Genomic DNA, 18,272 nt, shown 5'->3' with positions numbered 1-18,272 from the left:
TACTCTTTCCTCTAGCTGCTTTTCTTCATCAGAAGATGCACAGTATATCTCTATACTGAGAAAAATAATAATTTGTCTGGAAATTTTCCATGGGAAGTTAAGCCCGGGAATTTGGGGAATTTTGCTTAAGTTTATCAAAAAAGTTAGCTTATAACAGTGAATCTTTTTTTGTGGGATACACATAAGGCAATTCTAGGTCTTGTGGCATATTTTGGTTAAACTATCCCCAATTCAATGGAATTGCAACCCTCTACATGCACAGTGCATTCTTCCATCACATGTGCAGTGCACTCTTCCATCACATGTACAGCTGATAGTCAAGATCTTGCACACTAATGAGATGGTATTGAGCCCGCATTACTACACTGAGCCAAGGACTACATGCTTTCTGGTACGTTTTGATTACAATACTAGGTGGGGTGAATATATTTTTTATGACATACATGATTTTCTGTGAACTAGTAAATAGCCTACAGCAAAGTGTGTTTAAATCATTTCTAAATTGTTAACAATTTCTGCTAGTTTGTTTTTGCTACCATGTGTGTTTAGCTTGCTTGAGCCTGCTAACTGAGGAGTGTTAATTCACCTGTTTCCATACATGTTTCACTTTAAAACATTTATCTTACAAAGGAGTTGTTTAATCTAACTGATAAACTATTTATTTTACTATTTTTTTCTCTAATCTTTACAGGACAATGCCACAGGCACTATCTGATGTGTGGAGACGTTTCACTGCAGCTAATGTAGAAGGAAAGGCTGTGTACATTTGCAAATACTGTGACAAATCATATGTGAAGAATGTAGTCCTACCCTCACATCACACCCATTGGCTGTGCTGCTCATGCAATGAATCTGCTCCTCAAGGACACCATGGCACTGAAAGCAATGGATACACTCTACAAGAGAGCCAGTGAAATGGTTAGGTATGTGACGGGTCTTCAAGTTATAACAGCAATCTACCTCACCAAGCAAAGTGAGAAGAATAGAATAAGAGAACCACATTGAAGCTGCCCAGCAACACCCGCTGGGGTGGTGTTGTCATCAGGTTTGACAGTCTGCCGATATGGACAGCCCCATCAAGGGGATTCTCCTGGATTATGTATTTTGGGAGAGAGTGGTAAGCTGCCTGAAACCTATAGAAGTAGCCATTGCACGGATTGAGGGAGACAATGCCATCCTGTCTGATGTTCAGACTCTGCCTGCAGATATAAGAGAAGAAATCCGTATCGCCCTGCCCTCTTCACTGTTGCTCCAACCAGAGAATACCTTTGTTCTGATATACATCAAAAAGTGTGAAGACTTCTGCCTGAAGCCCATACACGCCGCAGCTTACATGTTGGACCCCCAAGTGTGCTGGCAAGAGCATCCTGTCTGGTGCAGAGATCAACAAAGCCTATGGTGTCATCACTACCATGTCTCACCACCTTGGCCTGGATGAGGGCAAGGTTCTTGGCAGTCTGGCGAAGTACACTTCCAAGCAAGGGCTTTGGGATGGAGATGCAATATGGCAATCATGCCCACATATCTCTTCAGCCACCTGGTGGAAGGGACTTTGTGGATCTGAGGCTCTTTACCCTGTTGCCTCATCATCCTCCAAATCCCACCAACATCAGCTGCCTCAGATCGCAACTGGTCCTTGTTTGGGAACACACACAGCAAAGCACGCAACAGGCTGACCAATACAAGAGTTGAATAATTGGTGGCCATCCGGGCAAATTTGAGGCTTTTTGAGCCTGACAATGAGCCATCCTCAACAAGGTTGGAAAGTGACAGTGAAGATGAGGCCTTGGAGTCTGATGTTCAAGAGGTGGACATTGAGGAGGTCCAGGGAGAAGACATGGAAGCCTGAGAGGAAGACAACCAAAGCTTTAGTTTCCAGACTATCATTTTACAGATTTTTTGGGAGATGCGTTGGATCATTGGGGATCATTCAATATTCCCTTTCTATTGTTGTTCAGTGAAATCATCCCATGTGAAGTGTTAACTCATTTAATTAAAGTTCAATTCGTAACTAAATCGATTTTTTTATTTCTATTGGAAGGATTTAATAATTTGCAATTATGTCTACTTGATGATAAAGTCAAATGTTTATGTTGCTGTCTCCATGTGATATGGGAAATATATCCAATGCAAAAAACATCTACATTTAAATGGTATTAATATTAATTTGCATATATTTCCGTTAATTCCCATATATTCCCACAGAAAGTTTCCACCTCTGAATATTCCCCAAAATGTGCAACCCTAGTTGCAATGGAAGAGAGACAATTTTTACGCATTCTGTGAGCTTATGTGGCCTACAATTCGTGGCTGAGCCGTTGTTGCTCCTAGACGTTTCCACTTACAGTTGACCGGGGAAGCTCTAGCAGGGCAGAATTTTGACGAACTTACTTGTTGGAAAGATCGTATCCTATGACGTTGAAAGTACCACGTTGAAAGTCAGTGACTTCTGTTGTCATAGGGATGCGTCTTCATTTTTTTAGGTTTAGTCAGTTTAATTCCACCAAAGTGCAATATGTACAGTGGCTTCGGAAAGTATTCAGACCCCTCGACTTTTTCCACATTTTGTTACGTTACAAGCCTTCTTCTAATATGGATTTAAAAAAAAAAATTCCCTCAGCAATCTACACACAATACCTCATAATGACAATGTGAAGACAGTTTTTTGTATGTTTGCAAATGTATAAAAAAAAACTAAAACAGAAATACCTTATTTATATAAGTATTCAGACCTTTTGCTATGAGACTTGAAATTGAGCTCAGGTGCATCATGTTTTCATTGATCATCCTTGAGCTGTTTCTCCAAATTCTTAAATTTCTACATTCTTAAATGGAAGAAGTTTGAAACCAGCAAGACTCTTCCTAGAGCTGGGCGCCCAGAAAAACTGAGCAATCGGGGGAGAAGGGCCTTGGTCAGGGAGGTGACCAAGAACCCGATGGTCACTCTTGACAGAGCTCTAGAGTTCCTCTGTGGAGATGGGAGAAACTTCCAGGACAACCATCTCTGCAGCACTCCACCAATCAGGCCTTAATGGTAGAGTGGCCATACGGAAGCCACTTCTCAGTGTAAGCCACTCCCAGCTTGCAGTCAAAGAAACCTAAAGACTCTCAGACCGTGAGAAACAAGATTCTCTGATCTGATGTTACCGAGATTAAACTCTTTGGCTTGAATGCCAAGTGTCAGGTCTGGGGAAAACCTGGAATCATCCCTACGGTGAAGCATGGTGGTGGCAGCATCATGCTGTGGGGATGTTTTTCAGTGGTAGGGACTGGGAGACTAGTCAGGATCGAGGCAAAGATGAATGGAGCAAAGTACAGAGAGATCCTTGATGACGACCTGCTCCAGAGAGCTCAGGACCTCAGACTGGGGCAAAGGTTCACCTTCCAACAGGACAACAACCCTAAGCACACAGCCAAGTCAATGCAGGAATGGCTTCGTCAAACATCTCTGGAGAGACCTGAAAATAGCTGTGCAGCAACGCTCCCCACCCAACCTGACAGAGCTTGAGAGGATCTACAGAGAAGAATATGAGAAACTCCCTAAATACAGGTGTGCCAAGCTTGTAGCGTCATACCCAAGAAGACTCGATGCTGTAATTGCTGCCAAAGGTGCTTCAACAAAGTACTGAGTAAAGGGTCTGAATACTTTTGTAAATATGATATTTCCGTTTTTAAAATGTTTATAAATTAGCAGACATTAAAAAAAAACGTTTGCTTCGTCAATATGTGGTATTGTGTGTGGATTAATGAGGAAAAAAATACAATTTATTACATTTTAGAACAAGGCTGTAACATAACAAAATTTGGAAAAAGTCAAGGGGTCTGAATACTTTCCATTGGATTAAACGCTGGCCTAGTGCGCCTGAGTTAACAGAGCCTGATGAGTTTTATAATAAGAGCCGTTTTCCACACACAAACACAAACTCGTACCCCCACCCTCTCTGTAACAGATGTCTGTATTTAAGATGATTAACGTACTGCCTCGTCCCTCAACCCCCACTGCCACCCGTTGCTCATTATGTCAAACGTCCATTCATGTCTTACCCCCTCACAGTGTTGTCGTACTCGAGACCCTAGAGTACGGTCTCCAGACCACATATTTAGTATCTCGGTTTTATCTCGGTGTCGGATACATTTGAACTCGGTCTTGACTCAGGTCTTGACGTAGTCTCGGACAGTGAGGACTTTGTCATTTCTTCCCGAGAACAGCGGAGTAGAAAACTCAATTATCAGAGCATAAAACCGCTTCGCCAGGCCAAATATATACATTCCTTTCTTAAAACATTAATATCTTAACAGCCTTTATATATATTATAGACATGTTGCACAGTGACGAACCTATAGGCTTTCAGTGTGTGACAGGCTCATGATTCTGAAAGGACAGCAATCGTAATACCAGCGCACTCATGTAGGAGAGTGCACTTTCTGTAAAACACGAAGGTCCGGTGGTGTAGTGAATGGTAGACGCAGGTATAAACAATATACCCACTTTTTTTCAGAGGTTATTGCTTATATTCACTTCTTAATCCATAGTGATGCGTATCAAAGTAGTGTAGTGGAGGAATACGAATGATCAATTATGACGTACAACAGAGACATAATGCACAAAGTAACCTACACAATTGTAAAGCACGTGGAATATATTCACATGCGCACCACACGTTTCAACGGAATATCATCTGCAGGCAGCAAGAGTGGGCAGCTCTCAACTTTTTTTTTTTTGCATGGAACTGCTCACAGAAGAATGACATCCGTAGCCGGTAGGGTAGGAAAGACGTTTGTTTAAATGTATGATATCCAGTGGTGACGGGTCATTCGGTGTTTTGAGCCCCACCTGTTTAGCACCTATTTAGCTTGCCTGTTTTGCATGTTACTTTGGCATTAATACCTGTCTCATATCAGTTTGCAAACAATGTAAAATACAATAAACATCATTGAGTTAATAAAGCTGTGTCTCTTTTTTTCTTTCTTGAGTAAGGCAGCTCCAAAATGCAGTTGTTTCAGCCTAGCTCAGTTCTTTCTGTGTCCATGGGGCATCCAGCGGAAAATTTGGAGCTTATGGGGTTGGTAATGTTTTCTAGTTGCACTGTGATTGGCTCAGTGTTCTGTCACTCATGGGGACACTACATCACCACCAAGTCTAAGTGTAGGGCTTGAAAATTCAAAACCCTTGGATGACCCTTAGAGTTACATTAGAAGTACCCATCCAATAAGGCTCAAGGTCATTGGCCACAGATAAAATGACGTCAAATCATGTTATATCTACAGTAGCTTAGATTGGACTAATCATGTCAACATCATACTTTCTAAATCTTAGCTAGCAAGCTAGCAGTCATCATCATGAATCAAGCCGACAATCTACTGGCAAATCCTTTTCAATCCTTGTCATATGAAGAGAAATAATTAAGGGACATTTTAGATAAAATGTATCAAACAACAAGTTGGAAATTGGAAGGATCAGTGGCTAACTGCAAGCACTGCAAAGCAATCACTAGCCTGCTATTCAGTGGAGTGGGTGTGTGGTCCCAAGTCTGGGTTTAAGGGTTTCTTTCGCAAGCTTAAAAGGGTAAACATTCAACATTGGCCATGCTGTCAATCCAGCATGACTTCTGCTCGCTCAAAACAACTGGAAACTCGGAACTGGGAAATCTGATTACAGTGCGTTAAAAACAACTGGGAACTCTGAAAAAACTAACTCCGACTGGGAAAATACGTTTTGAACGGTCATCCAACTCGGAATTGCAAGTCGGGAACTCGGGCCTCTTTCTAGAGCTCTGACCTGAAGATCATTGACGTCATCATGATTTGACCTTCCGAGTTCCCAGTTGTCTTGAAAGAACCATAAATCCAGAGAATGCCATACTTTAATGACAATGTTTGATGACAAAATATGCCCACGAAGGACCGCCATGCCACCTTCCTGTTCAAGTGAGCACAACAAGGTGAGTCCAAAAATGTATTGTATGCTGCTATATAAATGATGTAACATGTATACTGTAGCTAAGAAAGGAATACAAAGGGAATGTTGTGTTGTAACGCTGTTAGGCGTTGGTGGTTCATATGTAGCCTATAGCATATGTAGCCTATAGCCTATAGCCTAGAGAAATGTCATCATCGAATATTGTATTTGTCTGTTTTATGTGCCCACTTTATTTATCCTACGGTTTTGACTTGGTGTACAGGGAGAATACTGTAAGAACGGCCCATGTTATGAATCCTGTCACTGTACATTACAAAGGTGCTGAATAAATAGTTATATTGACTACGTCTGTCCTAGCTTGCTCATTAATGTCTTAATCAAAATTACGGATTGCCTCTTATCCGCTCGTCATCCCGTTATGCCATAGTGTGTACATCTCAATTGTCAGTAGAAACCACATTGTTTAAGCAAGTCAGCCATATCTGCTATGTTTTTTTTAAAGGCAGTAAATGAGGCTGAATGAACTGTTTCGCTGCCAGACAAGGCTCTGCTGATAGCCAGGTGTAGCAGTGGTAAGGTGTTGGGACTGCTGTTGAGACAGCTTTATGTAGGCCGTAACAGTTTGTGGGCACTGTTTGTCACCGTTTTAGTGCAATTAATGTATTGTTTAGTGTTGTGCTGTGGCTTTGCTGGCATGCATTCATTTTTTTGTTTTTTTGTTTGCCCAACCAAGATTTACATGCTAAAATCGCCAGTGATGATATCTACCAGTAAATGCTAACTAAGGCAACAATGGGTTTTCAAGTGTTGGTTAGTAGGCTATTTGTGATGCGCAACTGTCATCATGTGCTGTTTGCATCAGTGGCGTGGACATGGTTTAAGCATTGTTGTGGACTTAGACCATCACACCATATTTTTTCTATAAATTAAGAAGTGTGATTTTGAAAGTGAAAATCTGAAAAATTGATAAGCAAACTCATAATTTTGGGGGGCAAAATTAGAGTATACCCTCTTCTCCAGGCTCCACTACACTTCTGCATAGGACCGACGGAAAGACAGCAGTCACACACAGCATGATGTTAAAGCACCACTACACCACTGCATAGGGCTGATGGAAAGACAGCAGTCACACACAGCATGGTGTTAAATCACCACTACACCACTGCATAGGGCCGATGGAAAGACAGCAGTCACACAGCATGGTGTTAAAGCACCACTACACCACTGCATAGGGCCGATGGAAAGACAGCAGTCACACACAGCATGATGGTATTAAAGCACCACTACACCACTGCATAGGGCCGATGGAAAGACAGCAGTCACACACAGCATGGTGTTAAAGCACCACCACCTCAGCATAGGGCTGATGGAAAGACAGTAGTCACACAGCATGATGTTCAAGCACCACTACACCACTGCATAGGGCCGATGGAAAGACAGCAGTCACACACAGCATGGTGTTATTAAAGCACCACTACACCACTGCATAGGGCCAATGGAAAGACAGTAGTCACACACAGCATGATGTTAAAGCACCACTACACCTCTGCATAGGGCTGATGGAAAGACAGCAGTCATACACAGCATAATGTTAAATGATAAGCAGTCCATAAACTCTGATGTAGGTCCCAATCATAATACAAAAACACAACCATTATGCATTTCCCAATCAAAATGTACAATTATTACATCCCATTGCAAAACAGATTTCTCATTTAGCACACAAAGTACCCGGTGAGATAAAGTTTAAAGTGGAACTGACAGCGTTTTAACTACTTTGCAGAAATGAAACAAACAGACAATAATAGTCAAAAAATATCAAATTCCCAGTTTATGCTACAAAACCAACTTAAGAGGTTTTAAAAAAATAGGTTCTATTTGACTCAACATTCCATGACGTACGCTAAGTCATTGTTGGCAGAATAGATGGATGCATTATTGTATTATTAATATAATTCACCAATACATTTCTTGGTTGTCCAAAAAATATTGCTATCAGGTTGTAAATCACAGCTGGCCTGGTACATTGTTCGCTGCCTCCATTCGGGATGCACTGTTTCAGTTTCAATGACTCAATATTCTGGACAAAAATAGACAAATGTATCTAAGGCTACAATAGAATCAAACTAAGATGAGAAAAAATAAAGACCTTCCTGACCTCTCAGAGGGGATCAGCAGGCATTTCAGATTACTCTTGACGTTTTTCTTGCGCTGAGCCTAATGATTTATGAAAACTTGCTTGGTGGGTCGATGTCCTCATTACGGTTTTACAGACGTGTTTGATACGTTATTTGCACACTTTATTTGAATATTTATGAAATGCACAGTGTTATATTTGGTAACAGTTACTTGTTTTCTCTTGATTCCAACCCCATTCGATGCATGGATGTGGTTGTAGCAATTTCTACATAAGGGTGTTAATGAAAAAAACTCACAAAAGCTCTGACGAAGGCTGATATGTAAGAGCTTATTAAAGAGCAGTGATATTAGCAAGAGCAGTGTGCGGGTTTCTTATTTTTTCTCATCTTATTCAACTGTTACCAGGCACCTACAACAAAGACAGCTCAGATGCGCGAGTGTCTTTTGAATACAATCAAACTAACAAGGGCAATGATCACAAGTCAGTCATAATTTGGCTAATATGCTAGTGTATCTATTTATGTAGCAAGCTAAAATCAGGGAGCCTAACGTTAGCAAGATAGCTAGCTGCTAGGAGGATGTCATGTCATGCCCTCATATCGTTTTTCAGTGGCTATACACAGCTAGAGATCCAGGTGTCATTTGGTTAGCTAGCAAGAACTTGAATGACTGTTATCCAGTTAGCATATCTCGGTGTTAACCCTGTCCAACAAAAACTGAAGAGATTAAATTAGATAATTGAAAACAATAATATTATTATTTTTATTATTATAATCATTATTTTATAAATCCTTAGCCTTTCTTTGAAGGCCAATTGTCCCCGAATGTGTGTTAGTAATAATTTGTAGAGTGGCTCTATTGTCCCTCAACATGCCTTTATTCACTATTCTGAATGTCTAAAGAATCCACATGTTGTTCTGAAATATGAACACAGAAATACTGGACATTTTGAACTCTTATTATGGTGGTGATGTGACAAAATTACAACATGGTCTTGAATTGGACTCGCATTTTTCTGGTCTCAGTTTTGACTCACACCCCTTTGTCCCATTCCCGGTCCCGGTCTTGACTGGGACTTGATTTGCGGTCTTGGTCTTGAATTGGTCTCGCTTTAGGTGGTCTCAAACACAACACTGCCCCCTCCCCCACCCTTCTACCCATACCCCCCACCATTCATCCAATTTCTCTTCAATTCACACCCATTTACCTTCCTCATAAATTGAATCTATTCTACATTCATCACAACAGTCTCCTCAAGTGACAGCTGTTGAGCCTTTCTACAGTGAGGTGAGTTTTCACAATATCTGTACCATCCCTTGGCTTGCACACATTGATATCAGTGTATAATGATATGCATATACATGTGCAAATGTAACACACACATGCACACTTTGATAGATCAATCAGACATGTGTGCTCAGATATGCATTCATTATTATAATCATCCCTGCTCAGACTACTCACTGCTTTTTATGCTTACACACATGGACACACAGCACATAGAACAAATAGGCTATCCTCACAGGCATGCTGTGTGCATGCTCAATTGTTAGTGATACAAATGACTTCATTTTCAGACTATTCACAAAATAATGCGTCTGACTTGTCATGGCAGAGTAAATGTCAAGCTTAGTCAGATGTTCCAACTAAATATTTTTTTAGGGATAACGTATTTTCTTTATAAAGATCTTTAAAAAAAGCTCTGACAAAGCTAAATAAACTAAAGTGATACTGGCAAGAGCAGTGTGCAAGTTTTTATTCCTTTTATCTTTAACTTCAACCCAGATCTCTGGATGTTTTATTCCCCTTCAGCAAATCAAGTCAGTCTGAACACCTGCCCTCCCCCTCCCCCACTAAACACACATACAGCTTACATCCTCCTCACACATGTACAATCTCACTGTGCCTTACACACACACGCACGCACGCACGCACGCACGCACGCACGCACGCACACACACACACACACACACACACACACACACACACACAATCTCTGGAGACATGCCCCAGCAATACATATAGAAAAATTAAGTGTATACACATTACATTATTCAAAACTAGTCCTAAAATATTGGAATATCATTCACAGGCAGATTTGATTAAATCCATCATTACCTGGTTATTTCTGATTCTGATTTCTGATTTCAGTAAAGCAGAGATACACTATCATAATAAAGCATTGAAACAAGCATTTGACCCTTATCATTAGGGATGACCATTGTGAAAGCACATCTCTAACTCTGATAGAGATAGAGGGGATAGAGGAGAGGAGGTATATAGGTTACATTTTTGGGAATGGGATAGCAATTTTCGAGTTGGCCCATTTCATGTCTGTGTAGTCATGTTTATCTGCCCAGACTTTTACCTGTCTCAAGCCACTGTAGTAGAGATGCTGACCAGACACACCGGGATGGCAACAAAACAGAATTCAGACAGCAAGGGATAGCAGCGGGGAGATGGAGAGATAAAGATAGAGCAGACAGGAAGACATGAGTACAAGATGGGCAAAGGAGGAGAGAGAGTACAGCTGCAGATTCTTCTTTGTGCGTCTTTTTCCCCTCACTGTCTACAACCTCTCTCTTCCTCCGTGTGCGAATGTGTTTTGACACCATTCCTCTGCCTCCATGTCGGTGAGCTTTGAGACAGATTGTCTCTCACCTGAAATTAAACACACGGCCAGGTGCCACTCAGATCACACCATCTGTTCATCCCGCCCTCCCTCCCTTCACCTCCCCCCCCTCTCCTTCTTACTTCTATATCTGCTTTTAGGACGCAGCTTGTGTATAGTGAGGACAACTAAAAACCTTAACATTTTCCACCATGGCAGGCAGTGTATAGCTCACTAGATACAAAGGGATGTTGAATATAGATGCACAGGGAGAAAGATAATGACACGATTCAGCTTTATGTATTCAGAAGCGCATTGGTGTATTCCCGTCTTTCAATTACTTTCATGTCATTTCTTTGTAGCGTCAGTGACAAGAGGATGGTGAAGTTAATTCTCTGGCAGTGCAGGTGGTATTAGATGATGATTACACCACAGCTGGTAATTGGGGTGAGGATACTACTTGTCTAGGGGGTGGTAGTCAGTGTGTAGCTAAGGAGGTGGTTTTCATCATTGCAGAGGTTAAGATAGGGGACACGAGGGGGTGGTTGTACAAGACTTGGGTGAGGAGGTCTGGGAGGGGAGTCACTGGGGAGACGGAAGAGAAGGTTTAGCGATGGGGAACCTGCCTGCTGATCTCCTCTGAGAGGTCAGGAGGGTCAGCCTAATAATATGATTTATATTGCTGCTAGTGCTAACTACCTCTCTGGCTTCCAGACGCCCGTACTAAAACCCATACTCCCTCACTGTCTCAGCGTACCAGTAAGCATTAAAACCTAACAAAGAATACAACTCAGTAAACATTAATAAAAAGAAGAGGGAGATCAGAGGAAAATATTCAGAGACTGAGTGAAGGAGGACCAGAACCCTATAGGTCCTGGTCAAAGTTAGTGCATTATATAGGGAATAGCATTTGGAACATAATACTAGTCTGTTTCTATAGAGACTGCAGAGAGAGAATGCCTGTCACCTCATAATCTGCTCCATAAATGACACTTGGCAGCACACTTGCTGTGTGGTTATGCTCATCAAGCTGCTCTAACTTTGATTTGAATGTGTGACGAGAGAGAGAGAGAGAGAGAGAGAGAGAGAGAGAGAGAGAGAGAGCAGGATGACTAAGGCGCTGACTGGATGCATCATGTACAGGGAATATAGGAAAGCCACCTCTGACCTTCCTCTTGGGCATATCAACTCAAAGGGAAATGGAGCTCACATGTCAGAGTGAGTTAGTTTTTCTGTGGCACACTGTTGTGTGTCTGTGTGTGTAGTTCAGTGAGGTAGAATGCCACTTGTTCCGCATTTTGCTCATGGGAGTGCCCAAGTCCCAAATGCGACCCGGTCTTTCTATGTAGTACTAGTGCACTCATTTTGACCAGGGCCCATAAGGCTCTAGCCAATAGTGAACTACATAGGGAATAGGGTGCCATTTGGAACTCCACCAGTGTGTGCTGTTGAACGTCAGAGAGGGCACTCACCCCTGGTAGCGTCTTCTGCTCGTGCAGTGCATTCTGGGCTTTGAGTGCAGACTCTCGTTCGCAGTATGTCAGGAAGGCACAGCCTGGGGTAGGATTGAGGGTACATTATACCATTAAACATAGGATGTATTTGTATACTGTGATACAACAGTGGACAAAGAGAAATTGCAGCAGGTTGCACTGTTATTTTAAAGGGGAAGTTGTTGTTTTTCAACCAATTCTCTATTTTTTAAATGTAAATGGCATGTTAAAGAAGGGTCCAGACACCTTTTTGGTTATTTCCCGTTTTTGAAAAACTTACCCCAAACAGCAAATCACTTCCTCATCCTCTTTGTGTAATTTGGAGCCCCCAGAAAAAAACATTAACAAAGGCTCCAAAAACACCCAAATACAGTGCCTTCAGAAAGTATTCACACCACTTGACTTTTTCCACATTTTATTGTGTTACAGGCTGAATTTAAAATTGATATTAGTATTGATTCGATTTTTGAATGACTACGTCATCTCTGTACCACACATACAATTATCTGTAAGGTCCCTCAGTCGAGCAGTGAATTTCAAACACAGATTCAACCACAAAGACCAGGGAGGTTTTTCAATGCCTCGCAAAGAAGGGCACCTATTGGTAGATGAGTAAAAATTAAAAAAGAAGACATTGAATACTTCTTTGAGCATGGTGAAGTTATTAATTACACTTTGGATGGTGTATCAATACACCCAGTCACGACAAAGATAAAGGCGTCCTTCCTAACTCAGTTGCAGGAGAGGAAGGAAACTGCTCAGGGATTTCACCATGAGGCCAATGGTGACTTTAGAACAGTTACAGAGTTGAATTGCTGTGATAGGAGAAAAATTGAGGTTGGATAAACAACATTATAGTAAAAAAATATATATATTTTAATTGAACCTTTATTTAACTAGGCAAGTCAGTTAAGAACTAATTCTTATTTACAATGATGGCCTACCGGTAAACAGTGGGTTAACTGCCTTGTTCAGGGGCAGAATGACAGATTTGTACATTGTCAGCTCGGGGATTCGATCCAGCAACCTTTCGGTTACTGGCCCAACGCTCTAACCTGCCGCCCCTGAGTTACTCATATAGTTACTCCAAAACTAACCTAAATGACAGAGTGAAAAGAAGGAAGCCTGTATAGAATAAAAAACATTCCACTGCAAAAAATGTGGCAAAGAAATTAACTTTATGTCCTGAATACAAAGTGTTACAGTATGTTTGGGGCAAATCCAACACAACACGGAGTGCCACCCGTCACATTTTCAAGCATGGTGGGGCTGCATCATGTTATGGGTATGATCGTCATCGGCAAGGACTACAGAGTTTTTTAGGATAAAAAAAATTGAATAGAGCTAAGCACATGCAAAATCCAAGAAGAAAATCTGTTTCAGACACTGGGAGACACATTCACCTTTTTCCAGGACCATAACCTAAAACACAAGGCCAAATATACACTGGAGTTGCTTTCACCAAGATGACATTTCTGAGTGGCCTAGTTACAGCTCTTACTTAAATCAGCTTGAAAATCTATGACAAGACATGAAAATGGCTGTCTAACAATGATCAACAACCAACTTGACAGAGCTTGAAGAATTTTATAAAGAATAATGTGCAAATATTGTACAATCCAGGTGTGATAAGCTCTTAGAGACTTACCCAGAAAGACTCAGCTGTAATCGCTGCCCAAGGGTGATTCTAACATGTATTGACTCAGGGGTGTGAATTCTTAAGTAAATGAGATATTTCTGTATTTCATTTTGCAAAGATTTCTAAAAATGTTTTTTCACTTTTTCAACAACCTGAAAATAATATATATATATATATATACTAAATAATATATATATATATTATAACATAGTTTTTGTGTCTCAAAATCATTGTAATCTGGTTAATGTTAAAAATCTAAATGAAAATGATTCAAATATAAAATTCAACCAGAGAGCACACTTAGGTCATGGGAAAAGGCTGCACTTGACCGTTGCACTTGAATCATTCCCACAGTGATGGCTAGGCCTGCTACGCTATAACATCACACACTATTGCAGAGACTTTGATAATACAGGCCGGAATTGATATGTTGAAAACAGTGTGTGGGGAGGCAGAGGCACAGAAACTCACATCAATACCTTTGTCAGATAACACTGTTAAATGAAGAATTTATGCTATTGAGGAAACTGACTGAACAACTCAAAAACTCCCCGGCTTATGCTCGCCAAATGGATGTTAAGCTGTGAGGGCTGAGATGCTCATGCATTAGATGCCCATGCATTGACTTTTGTCAGGGGATGCTATTTGTCTGGGGAAGCTATTTACGAGGACATATTGTTCTGTCTCACGATTCCCGAGCATGAAACGATATAGGGGATGCTGCGTGGCTATATTGACGAAAAACAGATGACATATGGGATCGAATGGTGGGCTTTTGCGCAGATGGGGTTTCATCTATGGCGGGCAGGCCGGCCGGCCTCTGTACTCTAGTTATGAATGTGTCTCCCTCTGCCATATGGACGCATTCTATGATACACCGAGAGCAACTGGCGGCAAAAGAGCTGAGCACAGAACTGGGGGGATGTACTGCAGCAAGTAACTTCAATTGTAAACTACATCAAACCACATCCACTGCACGCACGCCTGTTTGCAAAACTATGTGGAGATGTGGGATCAGAGCATGACAATGTTCCATTCCACACCAAGGCTTGGATGTTATTGAGGGGCAATTTTGGATTTTTCGCATTGAGAGAGGAACTGTTGTTTTTCACAGTATATGTAAATGCGCCTTGGCATAGATTCCACAAGCGTCTGGCAAGAGCAGTGTGCAAGCACCCCATGCTTTCATTATACTTTGTATCACTCATTTACTCAAGTGATTCCTTTATTTTGGCCTGTAGAATGGACAGAGAAGTATCGCTCGAGATGAAACAAAATGGAAAATACAATTTCATGACACAACATCTAAAGACCTGCATCACTACACTGAGAACTTTGCCAACGACATATTTGGGTGTTTTTGGAGCTTTTGCTCATGTTTTTTCAGGGCCCCCCATACTAGAGAAAGGGGGATACCTAAGCCAGTATGTTACGCCCTGACCTTAGAGATCCTTATTATTCTCTGTGTTTGGTTAGGTCAGGGTGTGAATCGGTTGGGAAATTCTATGTTTTCTGTTTCTTTGTTTTTGGCTGAGTGTGGTTCCCAATCAGAGGCAGCTGTCTATCGTTGTCTCTGATTGGGGATCATACTTAGGCAGCCCTCTTTCCCACCATTAGGTTGTGGGATCTTGTTTTCTGTTTAGTTACTGTTGCCTGAAAGAATTCAGTGTTTTCAGTGTTTTTATTTTGTTTGAGTGTTTTTTAAATTAAAATCATGAACACTTTCCACGCTGCGCTTTGGTCTACTCTTTCTAGCACCAACGAGAGCTGTTACACAGGACAACTGAATGCATTTAACCCAACCCCTCAAAAAATGTGAGATCACAAAAAAGGTGTCACACCCTAATCTGTTTCACCTGTCTTTGTGCTTGTCTCCACCCCCATCCAGGTGTCGCCCATCTTCCCCACTATCCCCTGTGTATTTATACCTGTGTTCTCTGTTTGTCTGTTGCCAGTTCGTTTTGTTAGTGAAGCCTACCAGCGTTTGTTCCCCTGCTCCTGTCTGTTCTTGCTCCTGTTTTCTAGTCCTTTCTGGTTTTGAACGTTCTGCCTGCCCTGACCCCGCCTGCCATTCTATACCATGCCCTACCTCACTGGATTATTGACCCCTGCCTGCCCTGACCCTGAGACTGCCTGCCATTCTGGACCTTTTGCACCCTATCTGGATTACTGACCTCTGACTGCCTTTGACCTGTTGTTTGCCTGCCCCCGTACTAAAAATAAACTGTGGTTTCTTCGACACTGTCTGCATCTGGGTCATACTTGAAACCTGATAAAAGGTATCTGGACCATTCTATAATATGCCATTTACATCAAAAATAGAGATTTGGTTGTAAAAAAGAGAATTTCTTTTCTATAATGACACCCTATTCCCTATATTGAGCACTACTTTTAACCTGAGCCCTATAGCTCCTGGTCAAAAGTAGTGCAAATCATATGGAATAGGGTGCCATTTGAGACGTAACCCATTGGGTCAGCTGGTCCAAAGACAAGCTGGCAGGTGCACTTATGAAACACATTTATTTTGTAGGCTGGCCATATCTGCCAGTGGCAATACACCTGTTACATAGATAGCATAGCCTAAATACCCTCAATCATATAGCCTAAACAATGTCTCATGCCTGACAGCTGGACTATGCATTGTAATGTACAGTAAATGTCCATACAAAGGAAATAGGGATTCAATGCACAGTGTGGGAGACAACGTATTTCTATAGAACTGTGCATTATATAATCAAGTATTTCCCGTGCGCTCTACAGCATAGCCTACACAGTAATTGTTTCCTCTCCCCTTACCTTTGTGCATCCCCGTGTATTTGTCCTTTATCACCGTCAACTCATAGATCTTCCCGAACTGTTCAAAGATGGGTTTCAAGTCCTTCTCCTCAAGATTTCGGGGTATCTGCCCGATGAAGAGCTTGATTGCATCGGCCTCCTTCATTGAGACAGTGTGGGATTGGAGCAACCCGTTGCGCACCGAGGATGGACACTGAAAAGGTGGTGAGAGGGAGCAGGAAGAACCTATAGCTCTTTGGACGAGTTAGAGATGACGGGGGAAAAATTCAACTCCGTCCTGGAGACGAGGAGAGGGACGATAGAGGAACAGATGAGAAGAAGAGCTCTAGACTAAATTATTAATTCATTCTTAAATGTATAATAACTTTCATTTTCTTTACAATTGTTGAAGAGCAGGAGCAATCTGGTGTAGGCTGACTAACAAAAACATCACGGTCACCAGTTGGTATAGCTATGCAAAATATCTTGGAATCTTGAAATTATAATGAATTGCAATTATTTTTACCTATAATGTTTTGTAATCTGTCCCCAAATTTGATAAATTGATTATAACCAATTATGTTCTGACTCATATATATATACACACACACATATTTGTTTAAATATTTACATGAATGCAAATAAACATAGACATCGAAGTAGCCTACTCCTTTGTTCAACCGTCTATCGGTCTAAACTGCTGGTTTAAACCCATAGGCTATACTGTCACGTTGTGTCAACGTATAGCCTCTTCGGTCCCTTTGTCAAGATGGGGTGACAATAACAATGACTTGAACATAATCTGTAATTTTACACCACGTCAATAGGACAACAAAATAATCACCTACTATTTATCTATGATCCTCCTTCGTCTTAAGGTTCGTTGCTAGCTGAATCCCCCCTTTCTCCTCTGTCCCCTATCAAATCGGGTTTCTTTTCGGTTTGTGTCTATTCTCCAGTTCAATTCATTTGTCTAATGTAGGACCCCTCTGATTCCGTGCCTTGACAAGTTACCCCCAAAAGAGCGCACGTAACAAATCGAGCGACGTCCTTCTTTATCTATAAACATGAGCATGTGATGCTTTACCCAGTAGTTTTTTAGGTGTTATTTGTGTACAAACCCTGTTTACCACATTAAATACACACAAATTAGGATTTTATATAATAATGACAACCTCTGGGATTATTCAAGCGGTTGGTGGTTATCAGGATAGACTCCCTATGATCCAACACAGGAAATGGGAGGTTATTGCTGCCGCTCGCTCCGGCATTGGCTGGCTCTCTGTCTGTCTACTTAGTTGCATTTGACGTCGTAATCCGGTGTCTCCCTCCGGTCGATCTATTGCTGCCAAAGGGCCAGGGTTCGGGTCTGAAAGCGCGCTTTTGACTGCAACTACAGTATTGCTTCCGTACTGCATGTTAACTGAATTACGGATGTTTAAGACAATTCACATGTATTACCCTATAGAGAAGTAAGAGAGATATAGTCCCAACGATGCGACCCAGTCGTTAAATATTTTTGTTCTAACGGTGCGTTCGTAAATTCCCTCTGGAGTGCCAGAGAGTGCTCAGGGTGCGCTCTGGGCATTCGTAAATTCTGAGAGTTGTCAGATTGTCCCTTCTTACATTCAGAGCGCACACTGGATGTGGACACTCTGGCCGAGTAGGGTTGACCCGAGCGTTCTGACCTCAACC

At 41.5% G+C, this 18,272-nt stretch overlaps 1 protein-coding gene across 5 annotated transcripts in view; it reads right to left on the bottom strand.

The window, feature by feature from the left end:
• The window catches only part of LOC115128216 (CUGBP Elav-like family member 3), a 32,799-nt gene extending 15,018 nt beyond the window's left edge, over positions 1-17,781 (bottom strand). For all 5 annotated transcript variants that reach the window (XM_065017662.1, XM_029657874.2, XM_065017664.1 and 2 more), the window contains exons 1-3: positions 17,426-17,781; positions 16,599-16,875; positions 12,143-12,225 (exon numbers count right to left, since the gene is read on the bottom strand). In XM_065017662.1, the coding sequence (XP_064873734.1) occupies positions 12,143-12,225; positions 16,599-16,743 (228 nt within the window). In that variant the 5' untranslated portion in view covers positions 16,744-16,875; positions 17,426-17,781. The remainder of the gene's footprint in view (positions 1-12,142; positions 12,226-16,598; positions 16,876-17,425) is intronic.
• Between the last annotated feature and the right edge of the window lie 491 nt (positions 17,782-18,272).

Source organism: Oncorhynchus nerka, linkage group LG4, assembly GCF_034236695.1.
Source record: "Oncorhynchus nerka isolate Pitt River linkage group LG4, Oner_Uvic_2.0, whole genome shotgun sequence".
Classification (NCBI taxonomy): domain Eukaryota; kingdom Metazoa; phylum Chordata; class Actinopteri; order Salmoniformes; family Salmonidae; genus Oncorhynchus; species Oncorhynchus nerka.
The sequence above is the reverse complement of the archived record's forward strand: the minus strand, read 5'-3'. Positions and strand labels throughout refer to the sequence as shown.